Source organism: Mesoplodon densirostris, chromosome 7 (genome assembly GCF_025265405.1).
Source record: "Mesoplodon densirostris isolate mMesDen1 chromosome 7, mMesDen1 primary haplotype, whole genome shotgun sequence".
Taxonomy (NCBI): Eukaryota; Metazoa; Chordata; class Mammalia; order Artiodactyla; family Ziphiidae; genus Mesoplodon; species Mesoplodon densirostris.
This window is the reverse complement of record NC_082667.1, coordinates 32218511-32231776: the sequence shown is the minus strand read 5'-3', so window position 1 is coordinate 32231776 and position 13266 is coordinate 32218511. Positions and strand designations below refer to the sequence as shown.

At 37.3% G+C, this 13266-nt stretch overlaps 1 protein-coding gene across 1 annotated transcript in view; it reads left to right on the top strand.

Moving 5' to 3' along the window:
- The window catches only part of BBOX1 (gamma-butyrobetaine hydroxylase 1), a 70082-nt gene extending 57132 nt beyond the window's left edge, over nt 1–12950 (top strand). Inside the window, exons 6-7 of the mRNA XM_060104955.1 lie at nt 10886–11052; nt 12790–12950. Coding sequence (XP_059960938.1) covers nt 10886–11052; nt 12790–12950 — 328 coding nt within the window. The remainder of the gene's footprint in view (nt 1–10885; nt 11053–12789) is intronic.
- Nucleotides 12951–13266: the final 316 nt, after the last annotated feature.

Below are 13266 nucleotides of genomic sequence, written 5' to 3'. Positions count from 1 at the left end.
AAAAAAAAAAAAAAAAAAAAAGTTACCTTAAAACCCCATGGCAAATTACCATTTTGTTGTGACACAATATTGTTGCAGACTCTTCAGGGTTAGAGAAGAGAGGGAAAAAAACAAAAATGAAAAGAAAAAAATGCTTAGCTATTGAGTGAGATTTTTTTTTTAACACCTTTACTGGAGTATAATTGTTTTACAATGGTGTATTAGTTTCTGCTTTATTACAAAGTGAATCAGCTATACATATACATATATCCCCGTATCTCCTCCCTCTTGCATCTTCCTCCCTCCCTCCCTCCCTAACCCACCCCTCTACGTGGTCACAAAGCACCAAGCTGATCTACATGTACTATGCAGCTGCTTCCCACTAGCTATCTATTTTACATTTGGTAGTATATATAAGCCCATGCCACTCTCTCACTTCGTCCCAGCTTACCCTTCCCCCTTCTCGTGTCCTCAAGTCCATTGTCTACGTCTTCATCTTTATTCCTGTCCTGCCCCTAGGTTCTTCAGAAACTTTTTTTTTTTAGATTCCATATATATGTGTTAGCATATGGTATTTGTTTTTCTCTTTCTGACTTACTTCACTCTGTATGACAGACTCTAGATCCATCCACCTCACTACAAATAACTCAGTTTTGTTTCTTTTTATGGCTGACTAATATTCCATTGTATATATGGCCACAACTTCTTTATCTATTCATCTGTCAGTGGACACTTAGGTTGATTCCATGTCCCAGCTATTGTAAATAGAGCTGCAATGAACATTGTGGTACATGACTCTTTTTGAATTATGGTTTTCTCAGGGTATATGCCCAGTAGTGGGATTGCTGGGTCATATGGTAGTTCTAGTTTTAGTTTTTTAAGGAACCTCCATACTGTTCTCCATAGTGACTGTATCAATTTACATTCCCACCAACAGCACAAGAGGGTTCCCTTTTCTCCACACCCACTCCAGCGTTTATTGTTTGTAGATTTTTTGATGATGGCCATTCTGACTGGTGTGAAGTGATAACTCATTATAGTTTTGATTTGCATTTCTCTAATGATTTGTGATGTAGAGCATCCTTTCATATGTTTGTGGGCAATCCATATATCTTCTTCGGAGAAAAGTCTATTTAGGTCTTCTGCACATTTTTGGATTGGGTTGTTTGTTTTTTCGATATTGAGCTGCCTGAGCTGCTTGTATATCTTGGAGATTAATCCTTTGTTAGTTGCTTCGTTTGCAAATATATTCTCCCATTCTGACGGTTGTCTTTTCTTCTTGTTTATGGTTTCCTTTGCTGTGCAAAAGCTTTTAAGTTTCATTAGGTCCCATTTGTTTATTTTTGTTTTCATTCCCATTTCTCTAGGAGGTGGTTCCAAAAGGATCTTGCTGTGATTTATGTCATAGAGTGTTCTGCCTATGTTTTCCTCTAACAGTTTTACAGTGTCTAGCCTTACATTTAGGTTTTTCATCCATTTTGAGTGTATTTTTCTGTATGGTGTAGGGAATGTTCTAATTTAATTCTTTTACACATAGCTGTCCAGTTTTCCCAGCACCAATTATTAAAGAGGGTGTCTTTTCTCCATTTTATATTCTTGCCTGCTTTATCAAAAATAAGGTGACCATATGTGCATGGGTTTATCTCTGGGCTTCCTATCCTGTTCCATTGATCTATATTTCTGTTTTTGTGCCAGTACCATACTCTCTTGATGACTGTAACTTTGTACTATAGTCTGAAGTCAGGGAGCCTGATTCCTCCAGCTCCGCTTTTCTTTTTCAGTATTGTTTTGTCTATTCAGAGTCTTTTGTGTTTCCATACAAATTGTGAAATTTTTTGTTCTAGTTCTGTGAAAAATGCCATTGGTAATTTGATAGGGATTGCACTGAATCTGTAGATTTCTTTGCATAGTATAGTCATTTTCACAACTTTGATTCTTCCAATCCAAGAATATGGTATATCTCTCCATCTGTTTGTACCATCTTTAATTTCTTTCATCAGTGTCTTATAGTTTTCTGCATACAGGTCTTTTGTCTCCTTAGGTAGGTTTATTCCAGGTATTTTATTCTTTTAGTTGCAATGGTAAATGGGAGTGTTTCCTTAATTTCTCTTTCAGATTTTTCATCATTAGTGTATAGGAATGCAAGAGATTTCTGTGCATTAATTTTGTATCCTGCTATTTTACCAAATTCATTGATTACTTTTACTAGTTTTCTGGTACCATCTTTAGGATTCTCTATGTATGGTATCATGTCATCTGCAAACAGTGACAACTTTACTTCTTCTTTTCCAGTTTAGATTCCTTTTATTTCTTTTTCTTCTCTGATTGCTGTTGCTAAAACTTCAAAACTATGTTGAATAATAGTAGTGAGAGTGGGCAACCTTATCTTCTTCCTGATCTTAGTGGAAATGATTTCAGTTTTTCACCATTGAGAATGATGTTGGTTGTGAGTTTGTCATATATGGCCTTTATTATGTTGAGGTAAGTTCCTCTATGCCTACTTGCTGGAGGGTTTTTATCATAAATGGGTATTGAATTGTGTTGAAAGATTTTTCTCCCTCTATTGAGATGATCATATGGATTTTCTCCTTCAGTTTGTTAATATGGTTTATCACATTGATTGATTTGCATATATTGAAGAATCCTTGCATTCCTGGGATAAACCCCACTTGATCATGTTGCATGATCCTTTTAATGTGCTGTTGGATTCTGTTTGCTAGTATTTTGTTGAGGATTTTTGCATCAATGTTCATCAGTGATATTGGCCTGTAGTTTTCTTTCTTTGTGACATCCTTGCCTGGTTTTGGTATCACGGTGATGGTGGCCTCGTAGAATGAGTGTGGGAGTGTTCCTCCCTCTGCTATATTTTGGAAGAGTTTGAGAAGGATAGATGTTAGTTCTTCTCTAAATGATAGCTTTCGCCTGTGAAGCCATCTGGTCCTTGGCTTTGTGTGTTGGAAGATTTTTAATCACTGTCTCAATTTCATTGCTTGTGATTGGTCTGTTTATATTTTCTATTTCTTCCTGGTTCAGTCCCTGAAAGTTGTGCTTTTCTAAGAATTTGTCCATTTCTTCTAGGCTGTCCATTTTATTGGCATACAATTTCTTGTAGTAATCTCTCATGATCCTTTGTATTTCTGCAGTGTCAGTTGTTACTTCTCCTTTTTCTTTTCTAATTCCATTGATTTGACTCTTCTCCCTTTTTTTCTCTTGAGTCCGCCTAATGGTTTATCAATTTTGTTTATCTTCTCAAAGAACCAGCTTTTAGTTTTATTGATGTTTGTTACTGTTTTCTTCATTTCTTTTTCATTTCTTGCAGATCTGATTTTTATTATTTCTTTCCTTCTGCTAACTTTGAGAGTTTTTTGCTCTTATTTCTCTAATTGCTTTAAATGTAAGGTTAGGCTGTTAATTTGAGATGTTTTTTGTTTCTTGTGGTAGGACTGTATTGCTATAAACTTCCCTCTTAGAACTGCTTTTGCTGCATCCCATGGGTTTTGGGTCGTTGTTTTTTCATTGTCATTTGTTTCTATTTTTTGATTTCCTCTTTGTTTTCTTCAGTGATCTCTTGGTTATTTAGTAGTGTATTGTTTAATCTCCATGTGTTTGTATATTTTACAGATTTTTTTCCTGTAATTGATATCTAGTCTCATAGCATTGTGGTTGGAAATGATACTTGATATGATTTCAATTTTCTTATATACCAAGGCTTGATTTGTGACCTAAGTTATGATGTATCATGGAGAATGTTCCTTGAGCACTTGAAAAGAAAGTGTATGCTATTATTTTGTGATGGAATGTCTTATAAATATCAATTAAGTGAATCTTGTTTAATGTATCATTTAAAGCTTGTGTTTCCTTATTTATTTTTATTTTAGATCATCTGTCCATTTATGAAAGTGGGGTGTTAATGTCCCCTACTATGATTCTGATACTGTCAATTTACCCTTTTGTTGCTATTAGCATTTGCCTTATATATTGAGGTGCTCCTTTGTTGGGTGCATAAATATTTACAATTGTTATAACTTCTTCTTGGCTTGATCTCTTGATCATTACGTAGTGTCCTTCTTTGTCTCTTGTAATAGTCTTTATTTTAAAGTCTATTTTGTCTGATATGAGAATTGCTACTCCAGCTTACTTTTGATTTCCATATGCATGGAATATTTTTTTCCATCCCCTCACTTTCAGTCTGTATGTGTCCCTAGGTCTGAAGTGTGTCTCCTGTAGACAGCATATATACAGGCCTTGTTTTTGTATCCATTCAGCCAGTCTGTCTTTTGGTTGGAGCATTTAATCCATTTACATTTAAGGTAATTATCAATATGTATGTTCCTAGTACCATTTTCTTAATTCATTTAGGTTTGTTATTGTAGGTCTTTTCCTTCTCTTGTGTTTCCTTCCTAGAGAAGTTCCTTTAGCATTTGTTGTAAAGCTGGTTTGGTGGTGTTGAATTCTCTTAGCTTTTGCTTGTCTGTAAATGTTTTAATTTCTCTGTCAAATCTGAATGAGATCCTTGCCGGGTAGAGTAACCTTGGTTGTAGGTTTTCCCTTTCATCACTTTAAATATGTCCTGCCACTTCCTTCAGGCTTGCAGTGTTTCTGCTGAAGGATCAGCTGTTAACCTGATGGGGATTCCTTTGTAGGTTATTTGTTGTTTTTCCCTTGCTGCTTTTAGTGTTTTTTCTTTGTATTTAATTTTTGATAGTTTGATTAGTATGTGTCTTGGCATGTTTCTGCTTGGATTTATCCTGTATTTGACTCTCTGTGCTTTCTGGACTTAATTAACTATTTCCTTTCCCATATTAGGGTAGTTTTCAACTATAATCTCTTCAAATATTTTCTCAATCCTTTTCTTTTTCTCTTCTTCTTCTGGGACCCCTATAATTCGAATGTTGGTGAGTTTATTGTTGTCCCAGAGGTCTCTGGGACTGTCCTCAATTGTTTTTATTCTTTTGTCTTTATTCTGCTCTGCAGTAGTTTTTTCCCCTATTTTATCTTCCAGATCAGTTATCCATTCTTCTGCCTAGGTTATTCTGCTACCGTTTCTTTCTAGAGAATTTTTAATTTCATTTATTGTGTTGTTCATCATTGTTTGTTTGCTCTTTAGTTCTTCTAGGTCCTTGTTAAATGTTTCTTCTATTTTCTCCATTCTATTTCCAAGATTTTGGATCATCTTTATTATCAATACTCTGAATTCTTTTTCAGGTAGACTGCCTATTTCCTCTTCATTTGTTTGGTCTGGTGGCTTTTTATCTTACTCCTCCATCTGTTGTGTGTTTCTTTGTCTTCTCATTTTGCTTAACTTACTGTGTTTGTGGTTTCCTTTTCGCAGGCTGCAGGTTCATAGCTCTTATTGTTTGTGGTGTCTGCCCCCAGTGGCTAGGGTTGGCTCAGTGGGTTGTGTAGGCTTCCTGGTGGAAGGGACTAGTGCCTGTGTTCTGGTGGTTGAGGCTGGATTTGTCTTTCTGGTGGGCAGGTCCACATCCAGTGGTGTGTTTTGGGGTGTCTGTGACCTTATTATGATTTTAGGCAGCCTCACTGCTAATGGGTGAGGTTGTGTTCCTGTCTTTCTACTTTTTGGCATAGGATATCCAGGACTGTAGCTTGCTGTTTGTTGAATGGAGCTGGGTCTCAATGATGAGATGGAGATCTCTGGGAGAGCTTTCGCCGTTTGATATTACGTGGAGCCAGGAGTTCTCTAGTGGACCAGTGTCCTGACCTCAGCTCTCCCACCTTCTCGGCTCAAAAGAAAAGGAAGGAAAAAAGAAAGAAAGATAGGAATAAAATAAATAAAATAAAATAAAGCTATTAAAATAAGAAATAATCATTAAAAATTAAATAATTAAAAAGTAACAAAAAAAGAAAGAAAAAGAAAGAAGAGAGCAACCAAATGAAAAAACAAATATACCAATGATAACAACTGCTAAAAACTATACTAAAAAAAAAAATGGACAGACAGAAGCTAGGACAAATGGTCAAATCAAAGCTATAAGACAAAATCACACACAGAAGCATACACATACACAGTCACAGAGAGAGAAAAAGGAAAAAAAAATATATATATATGTGTATATATATATATATATATATATACATATATATATATATGTGTGTGTGTGTGTGTGTGTGTGTGTGTGTGTGTGTATATATATATATATATATATATATATATATATATATATATATATATATATATATATCATTGCTCCCAAAGTCCACTGCCTCAATTTTGGATGATTCGTTGTCTATTCAGGTATTCCAGAGATGCAGGGTACATCACGTTGTTTGTGGATATTTAATCCACTGCTCTTGAGGCTGCTGGGAGAGATTTCCCTTTCTCTTCTTTGTTCGCACAGCTCCCGGGGTTCAGCTTTGGATTTGGCCCCGCCTCCACGTGTAGGTCACCTGAGGGCATCTGTTCTTCGCTCAGACAGGACGGGGTTAAAGGAGCTTCTGATTCGGGGGCTCTGGCTCACTCAGGCCGGAGTGAGGGAGGGGTACAGATGCGGGAATATCCTGCGGTGGCAGAGGCCGGCGTGACGTTGCACCAGCCTGAGGCGTGCCATGCATTCTCCCGGGGAAGCTGTCCCTGGATCCCAGGACCCTGGCAGTGATGGGCTGCACAGGCTCCCCGGAAAGGGGGCATGGGCAGTGACCTGCGCTCACACACAGGCCTCTTGGCGGCGGCAGCAGCAGCCCCAGCATCCCACGCCCGTCTCTGGGGTCCGCTCTTTCAGCCGCAGCTTGCGCCCGTCTCTGGAGCTCCTTTAAGCAGCACTCTTAATCCCCTCTCCTCACGCACCAGGAAACAAAGAGGCAAGAAAAGGTCTCTTCCCTCTTTGGCAGCTCCAGACTTTTTCCCAGACTCCCTCCCGGCTAGCCGTGGCGCACTAACCCCTTCAGGCTGTGTTCACGCTGCCAGTCCTCTCCCTGCACACCGACAGAAGCCCAAGCCTCAGCTCCCAGCCCCGTCCGCCCCGGCGGGTGAGCAGACAAGCCTCTCGGGCTGGTGAGTGCCGGTTGGCACCGATCCTCCGTGCGGAAATCTCTCTACTTTGCCCTCTGCACTCCTGTTGCTGCGCTCTCCTCCGTGGCTCCGAAGCTTCCCCCCTCCGCCACCCGCAGTCTCCGCCCGTGAAGGGGCTTCCTAGTGTGTGGAAACCTTTCCTCCTTCAGGGTTCCCTCCCACTGGTGCAGGTCCCATCCCTATCCTTTTATCTCTGTTATTTCTTTTTTCTTTTGCCCTACCCAGGTACGTGGGGAGTTTCTTGCCTTTTGGGAGGTCTGAGGTCTTCTGTCAGTGTTCAGTAGGTGATCTGTAGGAGTTGTTCCACGTGTAGATGTATTTCTGATGTATTTGTGGGGAGGAAGGTGATCTCCACGTCTTACTCTTCCGCCATCTTGAAGGTCTCCTTGAGTGAGATTAACTGAATATCTATCATCATAATTTGCTTTTGTTATTTTTTGCAATAACATTCTAGAATTTGGCCATTATCAAGGTCTCAGGAATATCCATAGAGAATATCAAGTGGTTAACATTAATTCACTTAAAATGTATTTTTAACAACAGGAGATGAAACAAAGTGAGTTTTCAGTTAATCAAGGGCCTCGGTCCCCTGAGTGTTTGGGTTAATTTTCCTGGTGGTTAAATCTTTTAAGTCTTTTGAGATGCTTATGTCCTATCTAATACAAAAAGATCTTGGAGGCTGCTGAGAAAGTTAAGTATCATGCAGTACAATAAAAAACAAAGTAACTAGGACGAAAATAATAGTGAGATTAAGCTATAGTGTTGCATCCTACTGGTTAAAAATTCAGTCACATGAACACAACTCCTCTTGTTGTCTGTGAGTTGTTGGTCAAGTGACTTATTCTTGCTAAGCCACGAAAAGGAGTAATTGTCAGTTAAAAAGAAAAAAGAAAAAGTGATATTAATACTTACTACATAACAATTATAGTGGGAATTAGAGAGAGAATATACAGACAGCCCTGTCAAAGTGCCTGGATCAGAAAGGGCAGAATAAATTTTAGCTAGCCATAATTTTCATAATCCAACACATTTACTGGTGATAGATTTTAATTTCAGCTCTGAGTTTCTAAAGACCAAAGCAAGGAGGGAACATAATCCGTTTGCAAGATTTGAGATGCTTTTAAAGTCTGAAATAAATTTTTCTTGCATAAAATGTGATGTGGTGGGCAAGACCATAGTGATATTCTCACAACAAATTCACATCACATCTCTCAATGAGAAATAATATTTTAACTAATGAGTCATATCCACAGCATCCACTTGGATTGTAGAAGATGATTCTACAGTCTTTTCCTTGGGTTCTTTTATTGACATCACTGATGACGTTTTGCTTTTACTAATTTGCAGTCACCATGTTGTTTGTTTCTGTTTAAATGCTTGTCTTTTATGCATAGCTAATACATAGCTGGTTATTCCTTATCTTTGGGGGTTTTTCACCCTTCCTCAGCATATAATCCTGCATCAAGACCTTCCTTTCATTCTGTTTTTGCACACAAAATATCCTGCTTACTAAGATTCAATTTTGCATTTTAGGTTGATCTTCAAGATGCCAGCCACTCATCTCCCCTAACATTCTTCAATCCTCAGGATAACATCTCTAGACCTCAAAACTAAATTTACTTTCTATTTCTCCTCAGGTCATTACTGAGAATGTTAAATAAAAAATGTGTTTCTTATTTTCTCATATAGAAAGTAGATACCAGGTGAAAAGAGACAGAGGCTGTGTTACACACATGTACACACAGAGAAATTGCTTATTTTTGCCCACATGTGTGAACTCTGGGAAATGAAAACTTAATACAATGTACCATGGGGCACACAATTCTGATTTCATGAGATTCATGAATCACGAAGTTCCTTTAAAGATATGTGAGGATACATACCTGGACTCCAAAAGAGAGAGCTCATAACTAGCATAACCATTCCCATGCAAGAATTACGGCATTAGTGGGACAAAAAAACATCACCAGAGTGGCTGGGATGGAAGACCCCAAGAAGTTTCAAAGATGTGACAAATTTGTCAGTGTCAAGGAGGATGACACAAAGGGTGTCATTGGTATATGTACAGAAAATAATACAGGGGGAGAGGAGGGAATGTGGGTCAGGAGCAGTCAGGCTCGAATTTTAAAGATAAGATGAAAAGGCAAAATGCCCTCAGAAACTGTGAAAGGGGTCTGAAACCAGCAGTATGAACACTAATGGGGCAATTGAAAGGCCAAGCACTGCCCTTTGTACCCCTCAAACCCAGAGGTCCACAGTCTCTTCTGCTGACTGACCTCTTCCTTGATTCTTTGTTCATAAAGCCACAACCTGCAGGCCACAGAATATCCTTTATCTATGTGGAGAAGATGGGGCAACAGGGGAGGGCCCTTCACTGCCTATTCAGTCATATTTGTATTTTATCAATATATATAAATTCAAGTTCTAAGAGCCTTTTCTGAAAACCTGTTCCTTTCTTACATTCTTTCCCTATATGGTTCAATAGGTAGTTTTCAGTCACTATTCAATAAGCAAAGAGTTGCTGCTAATCAGTATTTCTTAGAGTTTATCATTACACTTGCCATTGGCTCAGAGGATTGACTATTAATCTGAGGCACAAAGCACGGGAGCCCAGATAGCCATACTTTGTGTATCACAGGCCACTGCATCCTTCCTCCCATAACCTAGCTTGTTGATAATGGTTCACTCTGTGTGAGCAGCTAGCTAAGTGTAATCTAGACCCCAAATCAGTGTCACCAACCCCTGCAACGTGTGACAGTCTGTTCGGTTTGACCCATCAGTCAGCTGTTGGTTCACATTACCACCTCCTAAGCTGGCCCAGGAGTAATTCTTGGCACTTTGTCACCATCCTTGCCCACCTTCAGTTTTTATCCATCCCTCCTGTACCTAAAGAAAAGGTAAAGTTGGTTGATGTTTTAGAACTGGAGAAAAGTTCACCTTCCGAATAAGTTAAAAAAAAATTGTGTCTCTTCCTTTTGTCTCTGTGTCTAAATGGTCATGCCTCACTAATTATAACCAGCAAACTTAAAGTTAGAAATAATGTTATCATTTGTTACATTGAAAACAGTATTATGTTACATTGTCGTGATCATGATTTATATTCTAAGAAAGAATATAAAGATCACAATATTAGGATCTCCCAAGTTACTAAAAAGACCTTGGTACTCTCTAAATGTACTGAAAAAATACATACAAAGTTATATATGCAACAAATATTTAATAACTGCCTGTTATATCCAGGATCTATGTTAATTGCTGGGAATACAACATTAAATGACATTCAGTATCAGTCTTCTAGAAGCCTATGCACTAAGATACATAGTATAGATGGAAAGATCCAAAGAATGTGCCTCAGGCTAGATTCTTCTTTCTCTGTGCCTCAGTTTCCCCATCTATAAACTAGGGATTGAAATAGAACAGAGTATTTCCAATTTTTAAAAAACAATTTTTTCTTACCCATATTGTTCCAGTAAAATCATATTTAAAACTTCCATAGATGAAACATATAAAGTGATTGACCTATGAACTGTAACAAAAATATTTTAATATGTAAAAGCTACTGTTTTAAAGAATAAAGAATGAATTTATTTTCTAAACAAACAAATTTTAGCTGGAATTTCTCAGAAACATTTATTTTAAATTAATTTGAATCAATTCTGGCACTTATGTAGTAGGATTTCAAAAAATTCTTGCTAAATGAATATGTGAAAAAAACAAATGAGTACATTGTACCACAGATAACCTTAATATCTTCTGTACATATGTTTGGATTCTTTAGTATTGTATTTCAGAAATATCTTCCCAGATGAAATGACCCTTACAAATGGAAACAGATACTTCATGACTTCTATATTTTAACTTTTTCTCTTTGAAAAATAGATTAGACGATAAAGGCCAAGTGGCTCGCATCAACTTCAATAATGCAACTAGAGACACAATATTTGACGTACCTGTTGAAAGAGTTCAGCCTTTTTATGCTGCTCTGAAGGAGTTTGTTGACCTCATGAATTGTAAAGAATTCAAGTTTACTTTCAAGATGAACCCAGGTCAGTGAACACATTTTCTCAGACAACTGAAAGAATGGATTTTCTTCAACCTTAACCATTTAGCACAATATCTAGAGCAGTGTTTCTCAAACATGGCATGTGGAACACTAACAACAGAGTCTTGGTGAGCAGCCAACTTGCTTAAATAGCAGACTCCTGGCCCCTACCCTTCCTCTAAATTGACTCTCCAGACTTTAAAATACTTATTTTAATAAGTCCCTAGGTAATCCTTAAGCACACCAAAATTTAATAACCTCTAACCTAAAGAATAAATATTGAAAGACAAGCTACAGACCAAATAAAATCTCATGTCTGATATGAAGACTGATGACTTATATTTTCTATTTTGATAGCCAATCAATACAAACTGAAACCTGTACTTAATTCTTCTATCTTGGCAAATACATAAAATTATCTCCATGAGCCTCACTCTAAAGTACATGAGTAGGGTTTACTCATTACTCTTATTTGACCTGGTAAACATGGTGCTACCTGAAATAAAGTAGTACTTGAAGTATTCCAGACACTTGGATAAAGGAGCAGAAAGCACTATGGTTTGTCTGGACCATCTCTACTCAATAAAGTGACATCAAACTTGAGGCTTTTGATATCTAAAATAAAAAGCATAATTTCTCCCTCCTGCTGATTGGGCCAAGTGGAAGATACTTTTCATGTGTGATTATTTTTTGAATTGATCTTTGGTATAATAAGATAATACTAGAAATCTCCATAAATCCGCTGCTATGAAGTCAACACCAAGTTGAGTTTAAGAGCAGCAACATGTAAAATGGAAATACCATGGGAGAAAAATACCCCCAAAATAGGAGTTGGAATTCAAGCTTCACCATTCAATGGCAGTGTGTCTCCTGGCAAGTGCCTCAACTGCTCAGAGCTTCAGTTTTCTCATGTATGAAAATATGAGATAATACTCTCCTTTTAAGATTTTTATGAGGCAAAGAAATTATGTACATAAAATACTAGGAACATGAAAGACAAACCAAGAATGTCACTACCCTTATAATTGTTTGAAGCTGTTAAAGTAGAAATAAATACTTCTTAAGTCAGGAGGAGAAAAACAAATACCATATGATATCACTTATATGTGGAATCTAAATTGTGACACAAATGAAACAGACTCACAGACATAGAGAACAGACTTGTGATTGTCAATGGGGAGAAGGTTGGGGAAAGGGATGGATTGGACATTTGGGGTTAGCAGATGAAAACTATTATATATAGAATGGATGAACAACAAGGTCCTACTATATATCACAGGGAATTATATTCAATATCCTGTAATAAACCATAATGGAAAAGAATATAAAAAAGAATGTATATATAACTGAATCACTTTGTTGTACAGCAGAAATTAACACAATATTATAAATCAACTATACTTCAATTAAAAAAAAACACTTCTGAGTAAGAGATAAGTAACCATCAGGAAGAACAATTCAAAAGTTTTATACAGAGATAATACTTTAAGTAAGAATTATAAAAAGTGTCTAAAAGGGCCCCCCAAGCTATGTAGTTCAAATGTCAAAAGGTCTAAAGCAGTCTCCATTCAGTGGGCCTGATTTGTATGAAAAAGCAAATGCGCAGTTTTATGTAAAGAAATAAACATATTGCGTCTTGATGTGAACCAAGTAGCAATGCTGTTTTGCAGTTTACATTTTCTAGCTCAGCAAATCATTTACACACGGAATTATATTCATATTGAAAAAAAATTTTGTCTAGGTGATGTGATTACCTTTGATAACTGGCGCTTACTTCATGGCCGACGGAGCTATGAAGCAGGAACTGAGATATCCCGCCATCTAGAAGGAGCTTATGCCGACTGGGATGTGGTCATGTCAAGGCTTCGTATCTTAAGGCAGAGTGTCCGGAATAGAAACTGAATCTCCTGTCGATAAGATTCCAGTGAGTGTATTTTATAAGATAGGGCAAGGTTATTTGTCTTCACAGGCCATGAGCCATGTCAGTAACACATTAATTTCTTTAACACAAGAGTTCTCTTTTCTTTGTAGTTATATACACTGCCAACTTTTTAGATGTTGTAGCCATGCTCTCTCTTTTTCAAATAAAGCATCTCTTCTGTCCAATTGCTTATATGATCTAATTTATTTTGCCCATCTGTGAGAGTCTCCAGAATGCCTTCAAATAGTTTTGTATCAAAGTCTTTCTTCAAGTAAGGCTTCTTTTAAATAAAGCTTT